This window comes from Bos indicus x Bos taurus, chromosome 3 (assembly GCF_003369695.1).
Source record: "Bos indicus x Bos taurus breed Angus x Brahman F1 hybrid chromosome 3, Bos_hybrid_MaternalHap_v2.0, whole genome shotgun sequence".
In the NCBI taxonomy this organism is placed as follows: domain Eukaryota; kingdom Metazoa; phylum Chordata; class Mammalia; order Artiodactyla; family Bovidae; genus Bos; species Bos indicus x Bos taurus.
Window position 1 is genome coordinate 116,126,436 of NC_040078.1, and position 21,770 is coordinate 116,148,205.

The following is a 21,770-nucleotide window of genomic DNA, read 5'->3' on the forward strand; positions in this document are numbered from 1 at the left end:
CTTTCAAGATTTACAAATAAAAGAATCTAAATAAAATCTATTACAAATGTTCCGTCCCCTCCTTTGGGGGTAGTATGATGTGGTACAGATTCATTGCTCCCCTTCCAAAACTGTTGCTTCTGTTTTGGAGGAATTAACAAAGACAACCCAGGCTTAATAAATCAACACCGAAGTTCAGAAGTTCAGAGCAATTTGTCTTGGGAACAAAGTCTTCCCTAGAGCTAAGAGGCATTCAAAGGAATTCTTCTTGTTAATGGGATTATTAAAGATATCCCTGAGACCCAGATAAATATTTGATGATTTGGCAAAGTGCTGGGGTTTCTTTGCCGATGTTTCTTCTGCTGACGCATCTCCCCCCTCCACCTGGGGTCTGGATCTTGTAGCTTCATTAGACTCTGCAAATGAAGGCAGGCTGGGATTTCCCCAGAGTATGCTTGTGTGCGAGAGTTTGGCCGGAAACCACAGATCGGGGTTTACAAGAGGGGTGAGGGTGCGCGCGCGCGTGCAAGTGTGTGCGTGCATGTAAGCATGTGTGTGTGCGCGCGCGCGCGCACGGAGGGTGGATGGCCGGGGCGGAGGGATGGAGGGGGAGGGGGGCGGCCCGGCAAGGGAAGCAGCAGATGGCGGTTACAAAGCTGCCATCTAGAGGCCGCCCGCCCGCAGTGTATATAACGCGAGTCTGCAGCCCCAGAAAGCTCACACTTCTGCAAACTGCTCAGCCCTAAGGCACCGAGCGCCTGAACCCAGAAGGCGAGCCGGAGCCGGAGGAGCCCAGCCGCCAGGTAAGGAAACGCTGCTGGGTCCGCAGGGCGTGCGGACGGCGGGCAGGGGTCTGCTCTTAAGCGCAGTGGTCTTTTTCCAGAGCTCTTCTTTCTAATAAGCTCTGATGGGTGCTGGCGAGTCCGCAGGTCTGGTTTCCGAAAGCCCAGGCGGCGTGCTGCCTTGCGAAGTGCGGCTGCTAACTCGGGGCTTCCCGTGGGCTGCAGAAAGTCAACAAGGGCTGTTTTCTGAAGTGGAAGGCGCTCTCTGTGTGTGTCTGTTGGACTGAGGAATCTGAGGTTCATCTGCAAGCAGACTGTCCATCCCTCTTGCTCAAAGTTGGCATCGGGGTCAGCTTAGCGCCGCTGCCTACCTGTTTTCTCTTCTGTCTCTCCACTGGGGAAACAGCTGGCACTAAACGTGTAATTCCAGAAAGATGTGCCCTTTATGAAGAGGCGTACTCCAGCGGAGAAGAAAACTGGGCTGAGAGTCTTTGTGGGTCCAGAATGGGTTTGAATTCACTGCTCTGGAGGATTACCAGAGCCTGTAAATCCGGAAGCTATAAGAGTGAATGTTAAATACAGCCCGGCCCTCTTGTCTCTCCACTGCATCCTTCTTAATCTGACTGTTTGCTGTTCGCTCAGAAGGTGTTAAATCTGACTTCAGTTGGAAAAAAAAAAAAAGGCACACACAAGTCTAGGATTTTGCACTGCGATTGTACTCTTGAAGTAAAAAACATGAATTTTGTTTGATTTTGTTCGCCTGCATAAAGATCTGAGGAGTGACTCAAAACTCTGCAGTGAGGTCAGGCTTGGGTGGTTAGCCAAGACTTGGAAGTTCCAGGGGGAAAGAGAAGTTGTAAAAGTCAGACTGCCTGTCTCCCTTTTTCTTTCTCTCTCTGTCTCTCTTTCTTTCTTTCAATTCATTTGCTCACACCAGGATCATTACGTTTTCCAGACATAGAAGGCCCCCCCCCCACCCAAATGGTTTACAGCGCTTTGAAGGTATTTGATGCCCTGACATCTCCTGAAACATTCATTCTGCAGAGTCTCAATGTGGTAACTTTTTCTTTTCTCTTTAAACGGGCAGATGCTGCCTTTGTGTGGCTTTATTTATTCCAGGGAAATGCGGAGATCAAATAGCCTCTCCGAGAAAGGCAAGTGGAGGCGGCTGGTGTCTGCGCTTCACTTTCCATAGATTTTAAATGGATAAACTGCTTGCCCTTCTTTCATCAGCCCTTGAGCTTCCCCAGATGCAGAGCCTTTTTCTAAAGCAGAGTTGCACATGGGGAGCTCTAGCTTGGAAACAATTTGCTCTTTTTTCCCCCAGTCTCTGCCATAAACACTCCAGTGTGGACCAACTGTGGAGCTCCATGCCCCAAGCTCCTGGAGATGGGGGTGGGGGAGGAGGGTTGCTCGGGATTTGGGTGGAAAAGCAAAAGAAAATTGAGACTTGCTGCTGTGTTTTGCTGCTCATCTGATTTTTTAAAGGGATGTGCATTGCAGTTGTCATTTTTTAAAAGTTCTGGAAGGTACAGTGCAGGGAGCATGCAGATGCTTAACTGAGTCAGGACTTCCGAGGTTATCCCATATTAGCAGCCAGTCTTGAGAGATTGGAGAAGGTATTATGGTTTCTAATCAGGTCCAGAACAGGCAAAGTATAGTCTTTCTGGATGGGAAAAAAAAAACCAAAACAAAAAAAACCTACTTAATCAGGAACAGTGGCTTTTTGTCTGATCACTCCAGGCAAAGAGAGAGGCTCGTGTTTTCCAGGAGACACCAGGGACATTGGTTACTCAAACCTGAGACTGAAAGAGAGTCATTCTGTGAACCCTAAGGGTAACCAGGAGAAGGAAAAAACCTTAAAGGTTTTAGGACTTGAGATGGTTCTCAGTGGTTCTGCAGAACACGAGTGGAATTCCGGGCTAGAAAGTATTTGTATTTTTCATCCAGGCAACCACGGAACTTGGTTTTTATTCAGGGACAGAAATAGTTTTAGAAGGGCTTCCAGACAAATTGCATGTGTGTAGGTGGAAATTTGTGTGTCATGTCAAGTGTTTTTAAAGTCCAGGAAATTATGGCTCTGGGAGACATATGTTTTATTAAAGTGAAAGCAAGCAGAAAAAAGGGAAAGAATGAGAAAAAAGGGGGCAGTCCTCTGATTTTGAATACTTAATGGTTTGCTGCTGGAATCTTTGATCCTTTGGTTACACAAGAATCGACTCAGCTTAGAACTGGAAAAAATGTCGTTGCTTGGTTCTTCAAGTGATGAAGAGAGTTGCGTGTTTTCATAGTGAAAATTTTGCGGAGCCCTAAGCAGATTTGGAAGCTGACTCTGCTTTTTTGTTCCGAGGTGGAGGGGCTGAGACCCCCTTGGGTGGTGCCCACAGGCAGGGGACAGATAAAGGGGGCAGGGCCAGCCACATGGCTAACACCTCCCAGTTCTCTTACGGTCCAGGAAACCTCTGTCACGTCTGCTCGTAGTTTTAAGTCTAAGATGGGAACCCCACTGTGTGTAGCCCAGGGTTTGGGGTTGTCCTAGGCTGGCTAACCCCCCACCGCTCATCCTGCTTCTAAGCTGGGTGGGAATTAGGGCTCTGGTTACACCCGCCAGCCCAGAGGGCAGCCTTTGTGCCGTGGGAACCTCTGGTCTGCCCTCCTGGGTCCTGTGCCGCTTCCCAGTCGGGCCGCTGAGCACAATAGAACAGATCAGGTTTCTGGACATGGGGTTCGTTCTCTTTCCCCCAGTTCTCCCCGTGTATCAATGCGAAGTGTCTGAGGACTCTGGAAATTGGTGGCCTCTATCTGGATTAGGGTTTGGATTTCTCTCTCTCTCTCAAACGACTCAGAGCAGTACTTTCCTTGTGAAAAATAACAGCAGCCAGGATGGCATTGTTCTGTTTGTTTGACATGGGGTGGGGGGAGACAGACTGCCCCCCTGCCCCAGCTCTGCTCGCAGTCCTAGCAGCTGGCCTCCCAAGCCTGGGCCAAAACTCTCCTGGACGTTCCCATAGATTTAATGCAGGATTGGTACGAAATGAACAAACCCCAGAGCTGTGCAGTTTCCTAAGGACTTTTAGCACGGGTGCTCTGGGTCAGTCCAGAGGGATGGGGTGGGGAGGGGGATGGCGGCACACATGTATACCCGTGGCCGATTCATGTCGATGTTTGGCAAAAACACCACAATATTGTGATTAGCCTCCAGTTAAAATTAATTAATTTGAAAAAAAGAAAGGAATGGTGCAGGTCTTCCGTATATAAATTGCGCTCCTGGAGTGGAAAGGGCTGGGCTTTCGCAGGCGACCTGCTTCTGCGTCCCCCTGGAGAGTCCCTGGGGTGTGGGGAGGGTGAACAGAGCTGGTTTCAGCCACACCCCTGAGTTTCTGGTCCTGCTGCCTGTCTGGCCTCAGTTTCCAGGTGCCCAGCGGTGCGGTTAGCTAGGCTGGGTGATCGTGTTGGGACAACACTGAGCTGCTCCGTGAAATTCCACCCTGGGAGGACATGAGTTGAGCCCCAATTGCAGAAAAGCCAGTGAAAAATGTCGCCTGCGGGCACAGATCCTGGAGAGCCCAGGGTCCCCTCAGCGTCCGAGTCGGTGCCCTGGGTGGCCCGGCCCATGTCACCTTCTCTGCACTGCACCCAGGCCTGACAAGCACCTGGCTTCCCCTGCAGGCCTGCTGCCTCCTCCCTCAAAAGCCTTTTCTGCCCCAAAGCCAGGCCCTTGCTCAAGACCGTGGTGGCTCTCGCACGGACAGGCTCAGCCAGGTTCGGTGACCCTCCGGTAGCACATCCCTGGCCACCCCAGCACCCACTTTCCTCTGGGGGGTCCCCATTGGTCACTGGAGCGGAAGTCCCTCTCCACGCTCCAGCGATGTCCACGCTGCTTTCCCGACCTTCTCGGTTAGCTGGCGGGTCCCCAGGGGTGGGTGGGGAGTGATGATTCTGGTCTGTTATTGCCCCAGAGCAGTGCCTCTCACAGAAGGGGCTCCACAAACATTGGCAGGCATAGAAACGGGTGAGACTTAGCTCAAGGGAGGCTTCCGGAATAGTCTCCTCGGGGCTCCTGTTTCCGTTGATAATCTCCTATTTCTGGTCTCGGGAGCTTGATTCACCGTTGATTCATTGATTATGAATTCATTGAACACGTGCTTTGTCCAGGCGCCATTGCTGGCTGCCCTGTACACAGGCAGTAAGACGTCGTGGGGTGGGGGCTTGAGCAGGAAGGAGGGGGACCGGGGAACAGCCCAGCGAAAAAGAGTGGAGGTATACGGCCTGGCTGGGAGGAGGTGGGAGTAACAGAGGGCGTAAATGGGGAGAGGGGGGCCTGCCTGGCTGGCCGGGAAGGGTGTTCCAGGTCTGTGACTGGAAACTGCTCACATGCTGAAGGCAGTGTTGGGGAACCCCGGTTGGGTACCTGAATGTGGGGCCGTCCGTGTCCTGCAGGGGGTGACTGTGGTCCAGTGGAAGGACATGTTCCTTGCAGGCCAAAGCACCAGCCCATGGAGACCCTGAACTTGGAGATGTCTCGTTCTGGCTTTGCCCTCAGCTTGCCGGGTGAGCGCAGGGAGACCACTGGGGGCAGCTGAATGTGTCAGGCCGCTTGGAGCTGTGCTGTGGTCGCCAAGGAACCTCGATTGATGAATAATAAGCCCGAGAGATGAGGGGACATCTCCCTTCCAGCAAATGGGGATGTGAGTGGTAGATGAGTCTCTTACAGATGCCAGTGTGGGGTTAGGGGGTGGGGGTGACGAGGTGGGCAGACGCTGGTTCTCCATCCTCCAGGCCATAGGAAAATCTCCTTCCTGTCCTGGTGGCAGTGTGATGCTCTCTGGGTGCAGATGTTGGACCCAGAATCTACAGGAAGCGATCCCTGTAGAGGGAGCTTGGTGAGAGAAACCAGTACCCATTGGGAAAAGGGGAACGAAAAAAAAGTGATGCTGATTACTACTTTGTTTTCAGCGGGGTCCCTCTGGTCTAGAAAAAAAATGGACCACGAACCACCATTGTTCTGTGGGACGTTCGTGCCTCTAGTAAAATTTCCATAACTCTTGATGCCAAGTTTCAGATCACAGAGAAGTGTGTGAGGTGAAAGCCACAATCCCTCCTTTGTCCTCTTATCCCACACTTCCAGCCCAGTTTTGTATTCACTGCAGATCTTTCCCCACGCTTTTACGCACACATGAGTGTGCACCCAGTCACTTCAGTCATGTCCGACTCTTTGTGACCCCATGGACTGTAGCTGGCCAGGCTCCTCTCTCCATGGGATTCTCCAGGCAAGAACACTGGGGTGAGTTGCCGTGCCCTCCTCCAGGGGGTCTTCCTGACTTAGGGACTGAACCCGCATCTCTTGTGTCTCCTGCCTTGGCGGGCAGGTTCTTTACCGCTAGTGCAACCTGGGAAGCCTCTTATGCACATACATGTACCTATCAAAATGCACATAATTCTTGTGTTTTGGGCATGTATATATGTGTAACTTTCCATGTTCATAAAAGCATCCCCTCTTTCTTTATACAGCTGTATTATATTCCAGACAGTGGTTTGCGGTCCTTTATGGATCGACATTTATGTTGTCACCAATTTTTTTTGCCGGTGTGTAAATAGTGCTTCAATAAACATCCTTGCATCTTGGGAATATTTATTTTGAGAAGAGAATGTGTGAACTTGTGAGATCAAAGAACTGGAGGAATCTTTTATCCCAAGCCCGGTTGCTTTCCTTCCATGAGAAATCTTTACGCAGATGTTATTAACCTGTGTCAGAAGTCGTCTCTCATTCTCCTGCCCTCCCTGGTTGGGGCTCTGACCCCCAAGGGACGCAGGTGGTGGGCAGGTGTGACTGTCACCCAGAGGTCCCTCCTGAGCTCTGGCCCAAGCCGACAGGAACGGAACTGCTGGCTTGTTGCAGCAGAGGGGGTCTGGTCCACGTGGATTGGGAGTCGGCTTCAGGCCCTGGGATCCTCAGCCTCACCACAGCCCTTCCTGCCATCACAGACCCGCCACGTGGCCTGGAGATGTCACCGTGTATACGAGGATCACGGCCCATGCTTCCCAGTTGGCATAGGCAGTGAGCCCTCCAGTTGCATGGGATGACCCCTCGCTTTTCCTGGGGGCAAGTGGAGACTCTGGTGAAGGGTCTTGGGGGGTTGATGGGATGTCCCTCTCACCCCTGCCTCCCTCAAGTTTGCCAGGCCTTGGGGAGCCAGGGGTCTGGGTAGATGTTCTGCAGTTGCTGGATCACATCTTTGTTCAGGTCAGGGTCTTGAGAGCATCACCTGTTAAAATCTAAGACAGTGACTTCGGAAGTTTGTTGTCTTAGGCGCAGGGACCACCCACGATTAGCCTCGGGCCTCCTGGACACACGCTCAGAGGCCCACCGACTGCATTCGACGTGACCTGGCAGATGTCTTTATACTATTCTCTTTTTCTGGAAAGAGCCCTTGTTTGTTTCCAAAACAGAACAGGTGAAAAATGACAGGTGCCGTGGGCTGCGCTCTCCTGCAGCATTTTCCCCCCTCTTTGGCTTCCCGTTTAGATCTGCGAGGGGCTGGATTGCTGCACTCCTTGCGTGCACACCTCCTCTCTTGCGGCCTCTCTTACTTCTCTGGACCCCTGGAGCCTCTGCCCTGGGAGGGGAGGGGCCGGTAGGCTCCCTGATAGAAGGCCGGTGGGCACGGCGCAGGCCTCTGGCTCATCTCCTGGGCTGGTGGCTGGTCAGTGATTGGTGGTGGATGATCGGTGGACCAGCTGGCTTTCAAGCTCCAGCATGGCGCCCCCCAAGCCTCTGCTGTACCCCCAGCCCCTCCTGGAAGGTTCCCCACACTGCCTAAGAGGAAACAGAGAGGACTGTGGGGGAGCGGGGGCCGTGGACCGACTCTTAAGTCACCTTCTGGTCCCAGAGGATCAGTGATCATTAAGTTGGGTTTTCATTGTCCAGAGGCCAGAAACCTAAGGACCCGATGGGGTCCCTGAGCCCTTCCCTACCTTGGCTGCGGTGCAGGGGACACCGAGGGCTGGCCCAGGCCCAGAGGTGTGAGTGTGGACGGTCTGCTGTGCGGGAGATGTGGGCCCTGGAGGGACACAGACTCCTGGTGATTCCTGTAGGCCTCCTGTGCCCGTGGGCCCCTCCGTCCACACTGAGCCATGCCCCTCCACCTGGGTGCTGGGGGGTACGGCGTGTCCAGTTAGCGGGATGACTCCTTGCGGGGAAGACAGAGGTGGGGGCGTAGCATCTCAGTCAGGCTTCCTTTTTCTCCAGCCCCCGTGCACGGCGCAGACCCCAGGGATTCTGGCTGCATCTGTGGAGGCCTCTAGTAGGGCTGTGCCAGGGCGGGCAGAGGAAAGGACCCTCAGCCAGGGCCCAGCCCCACTCTGCCCGCCTCTGTGGGGCAGCAGCTCGTCCTCCGGCTGAGTTCTGCAGGGACCCGGGTCAGATAAGGTCATGGGCTGAAAGTGCTTTATAAGCTAAAGTGAAAGTGTTAGTCGCTCAGTCGCACCGACTCTGCAACCCCACGGGCTGTAGCCCGCCAGGCTCCTCTGTCTGTGGGATTTTCCAGGCAAGAATACCGGAGTTGGGTTGCCATTTCTTCCTCCAGGGGATCTTCCTGACTCAAGGATTGAACCCATGTCTCTTCTGTTTCCTGCGCTGGCAGGCTTCCTTACCACTCATGCAGCCTTTACCACTAGGCCTTAGGGAAGCCCATGCCATGCTGCAAGTGTGTTTCATGGATCACAGCCTGGTCGTGGCGAAGGGGCTTGTGTTACTCAGTGAAGCTATGAGCCGCGAGTCCATCACCCCAGATGGACGGGTCCCAGTGAAGAGTTCTGACAAAACGTGGTCCCCTGGAGAAGGGAAGGGCAGACCGCTCCAGTATTCTTGCTGTGAGAACCCCATCAACAGTATGAAAAGACAAGAAAATATGACACCGGAAGGTTGGAAGCCCCCCCCAGGTTGGAAGGTGTCTTGTATGTTTCTCCCAAAAGAGCAGAGCGCAATTACTAACAGCTCCAGAAAGAATGAGGTGGCTGGGCCAAATAGGAAACGACACTCAGCTGTGGATGTGTTTCATTTTAAGGAGATGGGAAAAAACGGGGTCACACCTTACAGCCATACAGGAGAGTCAAGCCCAAATCCTCCCCTCCCTCTCTCCTAAAGGCGAGGGTGCAGCGGGCACCATCAGTTCCTGGCTGCTTAGCAGCCCAGGGTGGTGGGAGGGTCAGGAGCACCTTGAAGGCAGGATCTGGAGGTGGCTGCCCACCGCGAGGGCTGTCCAGGCCTGGTCTCTCACAGGCATGCACTGTGCGTCCATGTCTGCTTGGGGTCCTCCAGCTGCATCTTCCACAGTCTCTTAGGAGGATGAGTTTATTTGTCCTAACTTGACCTTGGGCTTCCCTGATGGCTCAGCTGGCAAAGAATCCACCTGCAATACGGGAGACCTGGGTTCGATCCCTGGGTTGGGAAGATCCCCTGGAGAAGGAAAAGGCCACCCACTCCAGTATCCTGGCCTGGAGAATCCCCTGGACTGTGTAGTCCATGGGGTCGCAAAGCGTCGGACACGACTGAGTGACCTTCACTTCATTTCACTTCAACTTGACCTTGCTGATTTTCCGTGTGTGCCCTCTGGTCAGGTTTTGCCTGACCAAGTCGGTGGTCCCAGGGCCTGAGTGTCCTCTGGTGATGGGGGGAGGCTCTGAGGACCACCAGGTTTCCTGGCCTCGGGCCCCGTGGCTCCACCACCTCCTCCTCAGAGGTCCAGCTGTGTCCAGCAGCAGCAGGGGATGCTGAGGCCCGGTCAGGTCACCTGGAAGGGAACCAGCGGCCACTTGCTGCTCACAGAGGCGAACAGACAGCAACTGAGGGCCATCTCCATACCTGTGGTCCTAGGGCAGGTCCTCAGCTGTGAGTCTGGAGGCTGAGGTGGCCTTGGGCGGCAGCAGGTGGATGGCCTCACTTCTTGGGCGTCTGCTTGTTTCCCCTGGAGGTAAAGGCATCAGCTCGCTGTCTGCGGGTAGCTCCTGCCTTTCCCCCCTCTCAGGGCGGGACATTGACCACTTAGCCACTTGGTCAGTTTTGAATGTGGAGCAAGAAGTAAGCGAGTCCGTGCTTTTTGATAGGTCAAGAGAGGGGATGGATGCGGTTTTGAGTTTCTGTCCGTTAGATTCTGTCCTCAGCCCTTGAGTTTTTAGCCCTGGGAGATGGGGGCTGGTGCGCTGAGAAAGCAGTGGCAGATGACCGATTAACTAGACTCACATGAAACGCTAATGAGGCAGGAGCCCGAATCCCAGCCCAGGACGGTCTGGTCACCAGAGGGGTGCTCTCCCAGCTGGGTCTCTGTGGACTGTTAGCCCGGCCACTGGGCCCTGACTCAGGGACCATCCTTCCCCATCCTCCGGGACCTCTCGTGTGTGGCCTGGAGTCCAGTTTAGATGAACTTGGCAAATAAGCTTGGCTTGCAGTCGGTCCTTACCTGCGACGGGAGAAGGAGGAACAGACTCCCTACTCTAGATGGCAATGCCCAGCCGGGCACCCTTGGGCCGAGTGTTTTCATTTTACAGCCCCTTCCTGTGGGGACGCAGTGAGGCTGTCCACCCAGGGTGGTGGTGGGGGCACTTCAGAGCCTTCAGGTGGGCAGGTCAGCAGGAGAAGACAGTCCTGGGCAGCTCTCAGAGCTGGAGTCAGTGGGCCGTCATCCCCAGGCACAGTAAGGCCTCAGGCCAGGATTCTTCTGGGTGTTAAGACGGTGCCAGTCGAGAGTGTTGACCTCACGCAAGATCAGCAGGGAAGACCATTAGGAAAAGCCAGTCCCTCCAAGACCCAGCTTTGGGTCTTGGTACAAGTTGCTGTCAAAGCAGTTGGACAAATAAAAGGTGGAAAACCAGGCAATGGCCCACATTAGGAGATGGCTGATTGGTGGCTCTGAGTTGAGAATCACATGGCAAAGTCAGAGACTGTGGATGGGGGCACAGTGAAATTGCAGGGCAGGCCACACACTGTCCACACCTCCAGAGATCTGCAAACCGCAGGCAGCCCGACACGGCCAAGCAGGACGCTTGTTACTCACCAGTGCAGGGAACAGATCCACCCCCTGCTCTTGGGTATGTGGGTGAAATGCCTCTGCCATCCGCAGGGGAAAGTGAGCTGGCCACAGGCACCTCTGGGCTGAGGCTCAGCTGCCCGACGTCCCTCTGACCCCCCAGAATGTGTCAGTTTCACATCCGGGCACAGCCCAGTCTGGTGACCTCTTGAGAACACAGTCCTGCAAAGACAGAGGAAGCGAATGCTTTCACTCTTTGAGAGAGATGGACTCACATGGTTTTAGAATGTGGGTGTGTTTTGCAGATTCTGTCATGGTCAGTTTTGTTCTCTCCTTTCTTTGCAAAGTTACTTGGGAGCTACTGTGAAACCGCTGAGCAGATGGGGGTGCTGGGAAAGCGCTTTACAGGCCTGAAGCGTTTGCTAAGGGATCCATTCTGCTCTTGCATCTTTTAAAACTGTATTTGCTTTTGCGCGCAGGCCGTTCGACCGCTGCCCTCGACACCATGGATCTGCATCTCTTGGACTACTCGGAGCCGGGGAACTTCTCTGACATCAGCTGGCCCTGCAATGGCAGCGACTGCATCGCAGTGGACACCCTGCAGTGCGGCCACATACCCAACAAAAGCGTCCTGCTGTACACGCTGTCCTTCGTCTACATCTTCATCTTTGTGATCGGCATGATCGCCAACTCCGTGGTGGTCTGGGTGAACATCCAGGCCAAGACTACGGGCTACGACACGCACTGCTACATCTTGAACCTGGCCATCGCCGACCTGTGGGTGGTGGTCACCATCCCTGTCTGGGTGGTCAGCCTCGTGCAGCATAACCAGTGGCCCATGGGCGAGCTCACGTGCAAGGTCACCCACCTCATCTTCTCCATCAACCTCTTCGGCAGCATCTTCTTCCTCACCTGCATGAGTGTGGATCGCTACCTGTCCGTCGCCTACTTCGCCAGCACCTCCGGCCGCAAGAAGAGGCTGGTGCGCCGTGCCGTGTGCGTCCTGGTGTGGCTGCTGGCCTTCGGCGTGTCCCTGCCCGACACCTACTACCTGAAGACCGTGACGTCCGCCTCCAACAACGAGACCTACTGCCGGGCTTTCTACCCCGAGCACAGCGTCAAGGAGTGGCTCATCAGCATGGAGCTGGTCTCCGTGATCCTGGGCTTCGCCATTCCTTTCTGCATCATCGCTGTCTTCTACTTCCTGCTGGCCCGCGCCATCGCCTCCTCCAGCGACCAGGAGAAGCAGAGCAGCCGGAAGATCATCCTCTCCTACGTGGTGGTCTTCCTGGTGTGCTGGCTGCCGTACCACCTGGTGGTGCTGCTGGACATCTTCTCCATCCTGCACTACATCCCCTTCACCTGCCAGCTGGAGGCCTTCCTCTTCACGGCGCTGCACGTCACGCAGTGCCTGTCGCTGGTGCACTGCTGTGTCAACCCTGTGCTCTACAGCTTCATCAACCGCAACTACCGGTACGAGCTGATGAAGGCCTTCATCTTCAAGTACTCGGCCAAGACGGGCCTCACCAAGCTCATCGATGCCTCCCGCGTTTCGGAGACCGAGTACTCCGCTTTGGAGCAGAATGCCAAGTGATGTTGCTCCGCGCGGCCTCTGGACCTGTGCGCTGGGCTGCAGCGGGGCGACCTGCCGGGCTGCCTGGTTTTCCGGAGGAAAGCCAAGTGGCTTCAGGCTTGGCGACCCTCGTTGGCGTGGAGAGGGGCAGCCTGCGTCCCTATGGCTCCTTTCTCGCTCTTGGCCCAGCGTGACCCTCGCGGGGCCCCTGTGACAAGCCCCCGCTGCTCGTCACACCAGCTTCGGGACAGGCTTGCCTGCACTTCTGTAACATACGACTTTTCTGTGCTGCCTAAAGGTTTCATAATGGGGATTTGTATTTAAATCTTAAGACTCTATTTTTCTCACTCTTGATGTACCCTCTCAGTGTATTTGAAAGTTTATATTTTAAATATCGTATGGGAGGTATCCATGCTGACATGTACTCAGCGTCGTAGTTCTGAGGTTAGTTTGACTTCCGTTTTGACTAAGGATGACATTAATTGTTAGCTGTTTTGAAAGCCTCTCTCTATATAAATATATATATATATATAAATATAAAAATATATATGCCAGTCCTGGCTGAAATGTTTTATTGACGATAGTTTTATATCTGTGTGGTGCTTTGGGCCGGTCTGGGATACGGAACGAAAACTGCTCTATAATGCAGTTTGTGACATTAATATTATTGTAAAGTGACATTAAAAATAAGTGCAGTGACACTATCCCAGTCTGTAACACGGCACGCAAAACAAACCCTTGTATTCCAGAGAGTTCTTTCCATTTGTAAGTTATTATTTTTTTTTAATAAAGATGTTTTTTTTTCCTAAAAAGGTGTTCAGATCTCAGTTTTCAAAGCATGTTTGGCATTCAGGCGGCATGTTTGATGATGATATACAAATATTTACAACATAGGTGATCAACCTAATAAATATGTTTAAAGAAAGGAATACTGTCAGAAAAGCAAATCCCAGGAGGTTAACTTGGATGAAATTATGTGAAAGGAGGAACATCTGAGTGCGAGTGTTGTGGTTTAATTTTTTTAAATTTCTGCCTATGTGTAAGGGAGGGGAGCTGGTTGGTAGGTGCACTTGTCAATGCAAAGTTGGTAAAGAAAAGTCCCAGTCTGCCGTCTGCCCAAAAGGGTTGAGGGCCTGGAACTCACCCTCGTGTCCGCCAGGCCTTGAACCTTCCCTGCTGAGGCTCTGTGGTTTAAGTCCTTTCTTCTTCTCTGGTCAAGACAGATTCTTCATTTAAAAGATAATCCATCCATGAGCCTGTTCTTTAGGCCGTGCAATAAGTACAATCCTGGCCTGTGCGGTCACCAAATTAACCCCCCTTACTAGTGGTCAGGAAGAGCTCTCTCAGGAAGCCCCTACCATCTACACGGGCTAAAGGAGCAGTGGGGGCTTGGTGGGCGTGTCTGGGCAGGAACCCAGAAGAGGGCGTGGCTTCCTGATGAGCCCCACCCCCCGGCCCTCTGTTGGGACTGATGAACAGAGAGAGATTTTGCCAACACAAAGGTGGACCCGGACCGGGACTCCAGGCTCACCTGGGAACCTGGGGGCTGCCCCCACTTTAGGAAAATGCCCTGGGCACGTCGGTTTCCACAGCAGACAGCCCCCCAGGCCCTGCTTCCAACCTACTGCAGGAGGGCTCCCCCTTCTCAGAGGGCTTAGGGCTGAAGTTGTGAAGCCCAGCTTACATATTATTCTAAACATCTACTTGATACGCAGGCGTGTTCTCAGGGCCACGTGCGCCTTATGGTGCTTCAGTCCCTAAGTCGTATCCGGCTCTCTGCAACCCCACAGACTAGTCCGCCAGGCTCCTCCGTCTATGGGATTCTCCAGGCGAGAATACTGGAAGGGTTTGCCATTTCCTTCTCCAGGGGAATCTTCCCGACCCGGGGATCAAACCTGTGTCTCCTGCATTGTCAGGCGGATTCTTTACCACTGAGCCACCACCAGGGAAGCCCTTGCCTTGTTCCAAATAGGATTCAGGTCAGATGGATAATGACGTAACCATAGGTGAAGACACCAAGGTCAGGGAGAAGGGATGGGAGGGTGGCAAAGTGAAATCAGAGGAGACTGTGATCCAAATATACATTCTTGATGATAGAAAGGGACTGAAGTTTGCTCTGTGCTATCTAGTGGCCTGAGTTCAGACAGAAACCTACTTAGCATGAAGTCAGTGCAAAGCGGGGTATGCATTGCACCCCCAAGTTCAGTGGTGTCCAACTCTGCAACCCCATGGACTGCAGCACTCCGGGCCCTCCTATCCGTCCCTATCTCCCAGAGCTTGCTCAAACTCATGTCTGTGGATTCAGTGATGCCATCCAACCATCTCATCCTCTGTCATCGCCCTCTCCTCCTGCCCTCAGTCTTTCCCAGCGTCGGAGTCTTTTCCAATGAGTCGGCTCTTTGCATCAGATGGCCAAAGACTGGAGCTTCAGCTTCTGCATCAGTCCTTCCAATGAATAGTCAGGACTGATTTCCTTTAGGATTGACTGGTTTGATTTCCTTGTAGTCCAAGGGACTCTAATAAGAGTCTTCAGTACCACGGTTCAAAAGCATTAGCTCCAAGCTTCAAAAGCATCAAAAGCTTCAGAATTCAGCCTTCTTTGTGGTCCACCTGTCACATCCATACATGACTAGTGGAAAAACAGCTCTGTAATAGGCAAATAAAAATGATTCAATGTTGCAGCCCCGTCTCTGCCATTCAGAGGCGTCCCGCCCCCATCCCCACTGGCGTCTGCTGAGATGTCCTCTGGTTCTCAGTCAGGGCTCCTCTGGCAGCCCTGTTCAAGGGTCTCTCTGCCATTCCACAGCATGCTGGACCACAGTGTACTTGGGTACTGGGTAGGCTGCAGCCTGCTCTTTTCTGCATTCCCACCTCTTGAAGCCAGTGAAAATCACCAGCCACTTCCTCCTGCACCGAGGTGTGGAGGGAGAGAGGAGGAACTGAGTCTGGACACAGCGTGTGGATTTCCTGTCTCCCTGTCTCCCTGAGCTGTCACCGAGCTCAGCACACGGTGTTGCAGACCCCTGTGGGTCTCGGGGTGCAGGCTCCATCTGCGGGATGTGCCAGTGACTAAGCCCTCTCTGTTCCTTCCAGAAATCCTCTTCTCTGCCCCGCCCCTTGTGTGCGTGCCTGATCAGTTGCTCAGTCATGCCTGACTCTTTGCGACCCCATAAACTAGCCCGCCAGGCTCCTCTGTCCATGGGATTCTCCAGGCAAGAATACTGGAATGGGCTGCCATTTCCTCCTCTAGGGGACCTTCCCGACCCAGAGATCAAACCCATATCTCTTGCTTCTCCTGCACTGCAGGCAGATTCTTTATCTCTGAGCCACCTGGGATCCCCCCTGAAGACCCACTTATCCAGATTGGAATCCTTTCCTTTGATCTCTGGTGTAACATCCCTCCTGGGAGCAATGACACGGGACAGTGCGGCTGCAGGAGGGACGATGGAGGCCCAGGTCAAAGGCACGGAACATCGGTGGGGATGTCATCAATTAATATTTTAAACGTGGAGTGGGCAGAGGTCATGTGCACGGTTTGGGATTTGTGGTGGCCACTGAGGGGAGAAAGGCTGGGCAGAAGCCCGCAGATCTTCTCAAATGCAGAGATCAGAGTTTGAATTCTGCCCTTCTGTCATCCTTTTGGCTTCTCTTGCAATGCAAGGATCTTTGACACATACACACTGCTGTATTTAAAACGGATAACCAACAAGGACCTACTATATAGCACGGGGAACTCTGCTCAGTGTCATGTGACAGCCGGGATGGGAGAGGGGTTTGGGGCAGAGTGGATACACGTGTATGTACGGCTGAGTCTCTTCACTGTTCACCTGAAACTCCACACTGCTTGTTAATTGGCTATGTGCTGTGCTGTGCTTAGTCACGCAGTTGTGTCTGACTCTACGACCGCATGGACTGTAGCCCTCAAGTCTCCTCTGTCCATGGAGATTCTCTAGGCAAGAATACTGGAGTGGGTTGCTGTGCCCTCCTCCAGGGGATCTTCCCAACCCTGGGATTGAACCCAGGTCTCCCGTATTGCAGGTATGGATTCTTTACCATCTGAGCCACCAGGGAAACCCTAATTGACTATATCCCAATACAAAATAAAAACTTTTAATAAAAGAAAAAAAAAGAAACATCTTTGAAAATGCCAGTCTTCTGAGATGGTACTAAAACTGTTGGTGATCTAATGAGTGATGGCATTTGGACCCCACGTGGATATCAGGAGCTCCAACGTAGGGCAGGGTCTGGGCTAGGGAGGAAATCAGCCATCAGATCCTTGACAGCTCTGCCTGGCGCTGGAGATGGGGAAGCTTTTCTGCCCCCCTCCCTTCCACCTGACGCTCTATTCCAAAGGGCAGCGGGCAGGAGGACCATGCAAGCCACCCAGGAGGCAGTCTGTTGTCAGCAATAAAGGCTTTTCATTTGGCTCAATGTGTAAGCTATTTACTGGGTTCCGGAAAATGAAGAAGGAAAATAATGCCACTGAAAACACCAGATGTGAAATCCTTTGGGCACAAAGCAATCCACAGGACAATGGACTTTAGTCCTCCCAGCAGCCTTGCCGCAAACTGGGACGAGGCCCCGTGGACATCGGGGTTCGGTGCTCTGATTGAGTAGCAAGAAATTCCAAATCACAGACAGCCGGCCTTTTCTCGGGGTCTCCCCAGGAGAGAGCAGCTCAGCAGTGTGACCCCATTTTTTAGGAATGTGGGAATTCTGCCTTTGTTGGGCTTCTCCTGTGAGGACACTGACCATCAATCATGGGTCCAGGAGACTTTCTGTCTAAGTTAAGCCTGGCATCGCAGAATCTGGAGTCTCACGTGAATCTGGCCTGAATGGGCTGAGTGACGATAGTGGATTAGCTCAGGAAGGTCCCCAAAGTTCCCTCCCGGAAGGACCAGGCTTCATTATGAAGCTCCAGGAGGGTACCTCTGTATGGGTATGAGTCACCGAGATCTCATCTCTCCTGAGCAATGGTAGCTAAATGTTTGAAACGATCCACCCAGTATTCAAAACCACTTCACTTCCCTTTGTCTGTGGTCTTGGACCCTCCAAGGAAAGCTCCTGTATACCTTTGACAGTGTATCCAGGCAGTGCCTGCCAGGACTCTAAAATACTGATAACACGGCCATTTAATATGGAATGATGCTAGTTTGGGGAAGGTCTGATAGGAAATTAAATTATTTATTGTAGGCAGTCTGTATTTGCAGCAAGTTCTTTGCTTTCTGGATGATTAATGACGGCTTGACTCTTCCATAAAATGCTAAGGATTTTCTTCCCTGGTATCAGCTCTTACACTCACTCACACATATACATGTGGCTTCGTTACTATTTGGGAACTAACACAGGCATCATGGACACGGCTTCCACGTTCATGTCTAGGATGGCCTAGCCAAAGGCTGGACCACAGCGTGGAGGTCTGCCTTTGAGAAGACGGGGACCTCGGCCAGAGTTGGGGCAGCTGAGCATGAAGTCCAAAGAGCCCTCAGTGCTCGTGTCCTGGGGAATCTTGGAGATTCTCAGTTTCCTCATTTATAAAGTCGGATGATAATAGTTCCTGCTTCACAGGGTTCCTGAGATGGTCAAATTCCACAGACCCTGCAGAGTGCTATCAGCTGCCTGGGGCACACAGAGCCCGTGCTCAGGTCCGGAGCCCCTCTTCCGCAGCCTCTGGGCGCAGTCTGCATTTTCTGTGCAAGAAACAATGCATTCCAGAGAAATATGGAGAGTGAATACCTGCCCGCGGGCGGAGACTGAAGGAGTGGGGCACACCTGCCTCAACTGGGTGCTTTTGTCCCCTGGGAACAACGGGCAGGGTCTGGGGACATTTTTCGTTGTCTCTCCTGCAGGTGAGGACGCTATGGGCACCTGGTGGGTGGAGGCGAGGGAAGGGGCAGGGCATCCTACAGTGAGCAGAGGGCACCCAGGAAACTACTGCTGGCCCCAGGTGTCAGCAAGGCTGAGACGGAGGGACCTGGTCTCAGATAAGCCAACCGTGAGACATGAGAATTCTGGCTGCTATTCATTGCTGACCTTCCATCTGTTCAGAGCAGGTCCTCGACGGTCTTGGGGCTGGGGGTACATCCTAGGGGGTCCCCGGAGCCCCCAGCTCCCCTTTCCTTGCCCCTCAGCGCTGCAGAAGGACACTAGCTGACAGGTGAGGGCAAGGCGCACCTTCAGGGCTTGTGCAGGACGCGGACTGAGAGGCTCATGGCACCTGAAGAGAGTTTAATGTCACAGGATTCAGACCGAAATTCTCATTTTAATTTCACAAATTTGGTTCATTACTAGTTTACATTAAAGACACTTGTGAAAAAGGCACAGGCAAATAAACTGTAGTCAACATTTGAGGTGCCCCTAGGAGGTTTTATCTTTTTTATTTTTTGCAGTAACTGTAAACACCTTTAAAGCAGGAAGGAAGAAAAATGAACATTCGATTTACAAAGCAAGGAAGACATCAGAACTAAAGGAATTTGTGAAGAGAGTAGGATGAATAAAGCAATTTTAAAAAAAGCAGAAATAAAAACAAAATCAAGAGAATTACAATATTTAGTTTAGAAGGCTCCAGAAAGAGTGCAGTTGGTGACAGGGCTGCGTGAAGGCAGGGCGACAGATTCGATTCTGCGTCTCAGTAACTGGGTGATGCGGGTAACAGTCCTTCCACGAACCTCAGTTTTCTTGCCCTTAAAACGGCTTCTCCACCTTCGTTAAAGGGTTCTTGCAGAGGTCAGAGGTGTGCGTGTGCCAATAAACACGGCTGAGTGACGGGATAAAGGGGTGAGTCAGTGCTTTACCCCTCTGAAGCACCTCTGAAGCCACACCAAGACTTCCCAAGCTTGGGGCGAGGTTCCTTCCCTGTCCCAGTGCTTCTGCGCTCTGCGGCTCGGAGTGTCTTCGATGTCGCATCTCGAGGGCGCCCTGTGCTTTGCAGGCCTGTGTGAAGTCTGCACGCGTTCACGGTCGCCATCCCTGCTGTCAGCCACTGTCCATCGGCCTCGTCTGGGTTTCCCAGGCTTGCGCTTCCCAAGGACTGAGATGACTGGCCGTGGGAGGAAGGCTCTTCACGGCGGGGGCCGGGGGGGGGCGCATTGCTGGCTATCTGTAGGGTGTGTGACAAGCAATAGGCAACGTTGGTGTTTTTCTTAATTTCTGAAGCTTCATTTCTGCTGGCTTTTCATATGCTTATTCACTCAGCCTTTTCCATGCGGGATTCAGAAGGGCTGACTATCATGTCATTTCTCCCGACCGGTTGGGGTGGGGGGTGGAATAAAAGAGGGGGTGAAAAAAAGGGGAGCTTCATCAGCCATTTGTTAGAATATAATGTTCAGAAGCAGTAGAATGGAAAAATCTGAATTTCCATAGTTATTTCCGGAACTAAACTGATTAAAATCCTTTCCTAGGTAGATCGGAATCTTCCCTTTAACCATGTTCAGAAGAAAAGGCCGAGAGAGGCATTGTGGCGAGGGCATTAAATCTGCTTGGGTGACTCAGAATGCGGGTTGGCACGGCGGCGTGTCACGGGGCGCGTCGAAGACCCAGCGAGTCGGTGGCCGTGGTGTGTCTGAAAGGGCCCGGGCCTCACGCTACCACGCTGAATTTGCTTCCTTTTAGGCTTTCACAGCAAAGTGTTTGAAGCTGAGCCTTTCATTCCTTTTCGCAGGGCTGTCGTCAATAGGAAGAACGCATTAAGGTCCCCCCATCGCTGCCTTTCTCAGGATCGTGGTTAAAGTGGGGATTGTGTTTTAGGCTGTGCTGTAATGAGAATTTGAATTTCGTGCGGAGCTGAAGTGTCAATGAAAAATCGCCCGTTGCCCAGCTGTGTAGCCTGTGAATATCTTTCCCTGTGGTTTATTCCGCCCTGGCTCCTGTTAATTTATTCAATCACGGATCAGGCCATCGTTATTGAATGCCCGTGGTGTGCCAGGCACTGGGCTCAACTTTAAAATGTTAGAGACGGCTGGGGCTTTGGTTTTTCCTTTTTAACGTTTAAATTTTATTTTTTAGTTTTTTGGCCATGCCATGCAGCACAGGGATCGAACCTGTGCCTCCTCAGTCGGAAGCATGGTCTCTTAACCACTTGACTGCCAGGGAAGCCCCTGTTTTTCTAGTTTTCTATGATCCCAGCCTGGAAGGGGAGATGGATGACAAGATGCAGAGATGTTGTTACTGGCAGCATGGTAAGAAGACTCTGGGGAGGCTCAGAGCTGAGAGGAGGCAGCGATTCGCCCCAGGAGGAATGGGGGAATGTCTGCGAAGAGCCGCCCTGCCCCATCTCCATCTGAGGGTGGCCGGGACTCCAGCAGGCAGGCCCTTGGAACAGGGTATGGGCTGGCAGTCTCCAGGACAGCTTTGGGAATGCTGTCACTGCTAAAAGGAAACACTTCCAGGAAAAGTGAAGGTGTCTAAGGTGTCCAGAAGTCAATCAGCGCTGACGCTATTAAGCACTGTGTGATAGGAGCCTGTTTCTAGGTCAGAAGCCAAGGTCATCAGGGCCACGCCCATCCTGAGGACAGAAGATGGGGTTTCAGGACAAGGACTTGGGCAAAGGATGGAGGCTCTGGGGAACACGTGCTCGCCTCTCACCAGCTGTGGGATGGACCACTGGACCCGTGTTTCAGTGGGATGGGCGGTCCTCGGAGAGCCTGGACTCCTGCCCTGCTCAACGTCTGACTGCAGTCAGTAGGCTGACCACGGTTGGAAGGTCTCTGGCAGTTCCGGGCGGCGGGAGCGGAGAGCATGTTTTAAAGCTGAGCTCTCAGGGTCTCTTCTAGTCGGCCAGTTCCCAGGGTTTCCATAGCGTCTCTCCCCGCTCCCCACAGGGTCTGTAAATGAAGGAGTCTTGGATCATCTGCCATGAACACAGCACAACTCAGGCACCGCCGAGAGGAGCCAGAAGTGTGCAGTGCCCCAGGAGGGGTGCTCCCAGCTGCCCACCTTCTGCACCTGGTCTGTGGGTTTGGCTACAAAGACTGGACCTGGAGCCCCAACCTGCTTTCTTTGGGATCTGGGGTTCCTGATCCATGAGAGTCCTGGGGGTGCCCTGGAGGGCATGTGGCCACTGTAGGGGTATGGGGCTTCAGTCAGGATGGACTCCAATGTAGGTGCTGCACCCAGGCCGAGACCCTTCCCCAGGAAGGCCCCACTCACAGGCTCCAGATGGGCATGTCTTGCGGGGACACTGATCAGCACCTCGGGGATGCTCCTGGCCGTTGATGGGGTGGACATGGTCAGCCCGTGTCCTGATTCCCAGCCCAGCTCCGCACACACGGGACCCAGTGTGGACTGAGCTGCAGTCAAGCCCTTCTCCCCGTTTGCCTGCTTGTTGGTTTTGGTCTCTGACTTTCACGTGAGGGTTTTTTTCTCGAATAGCTCCTGCTCTTTGGTGACCTAGCCACAGTCTACAATGAGACT

The 21,770-nt window shown here is 52.9% G+C and overlaps 1 protein-coding gene across 1 annotated transcript; it reads left to right on the forward strand.

Moving 5' to 3' along the window:
• Positions 1-674: 674 nt before the first annotated feature.
• Positions 675-13,162, forward strand: ACKR3 (atypical chemokine receptor 3). Its single transcript, XM_027537994.1, has 2 exons — positions 675-782; positions 11,266-13,162. Exon 2 carries the CDS (start codon positions 11,292-11,294, stop codon positions 12,378-12,380), a length of 1,089 nt encoding a protein of 362 aa, XP_027393795.1. The 5' UTR covers positions 675-782; positions 11,266-11,291; the 3' UTR covers positions 12,381-13,162.
• The last annotated feature ends 8,608 nt before the right edge of the window (positions 13,163-21,770 follow it).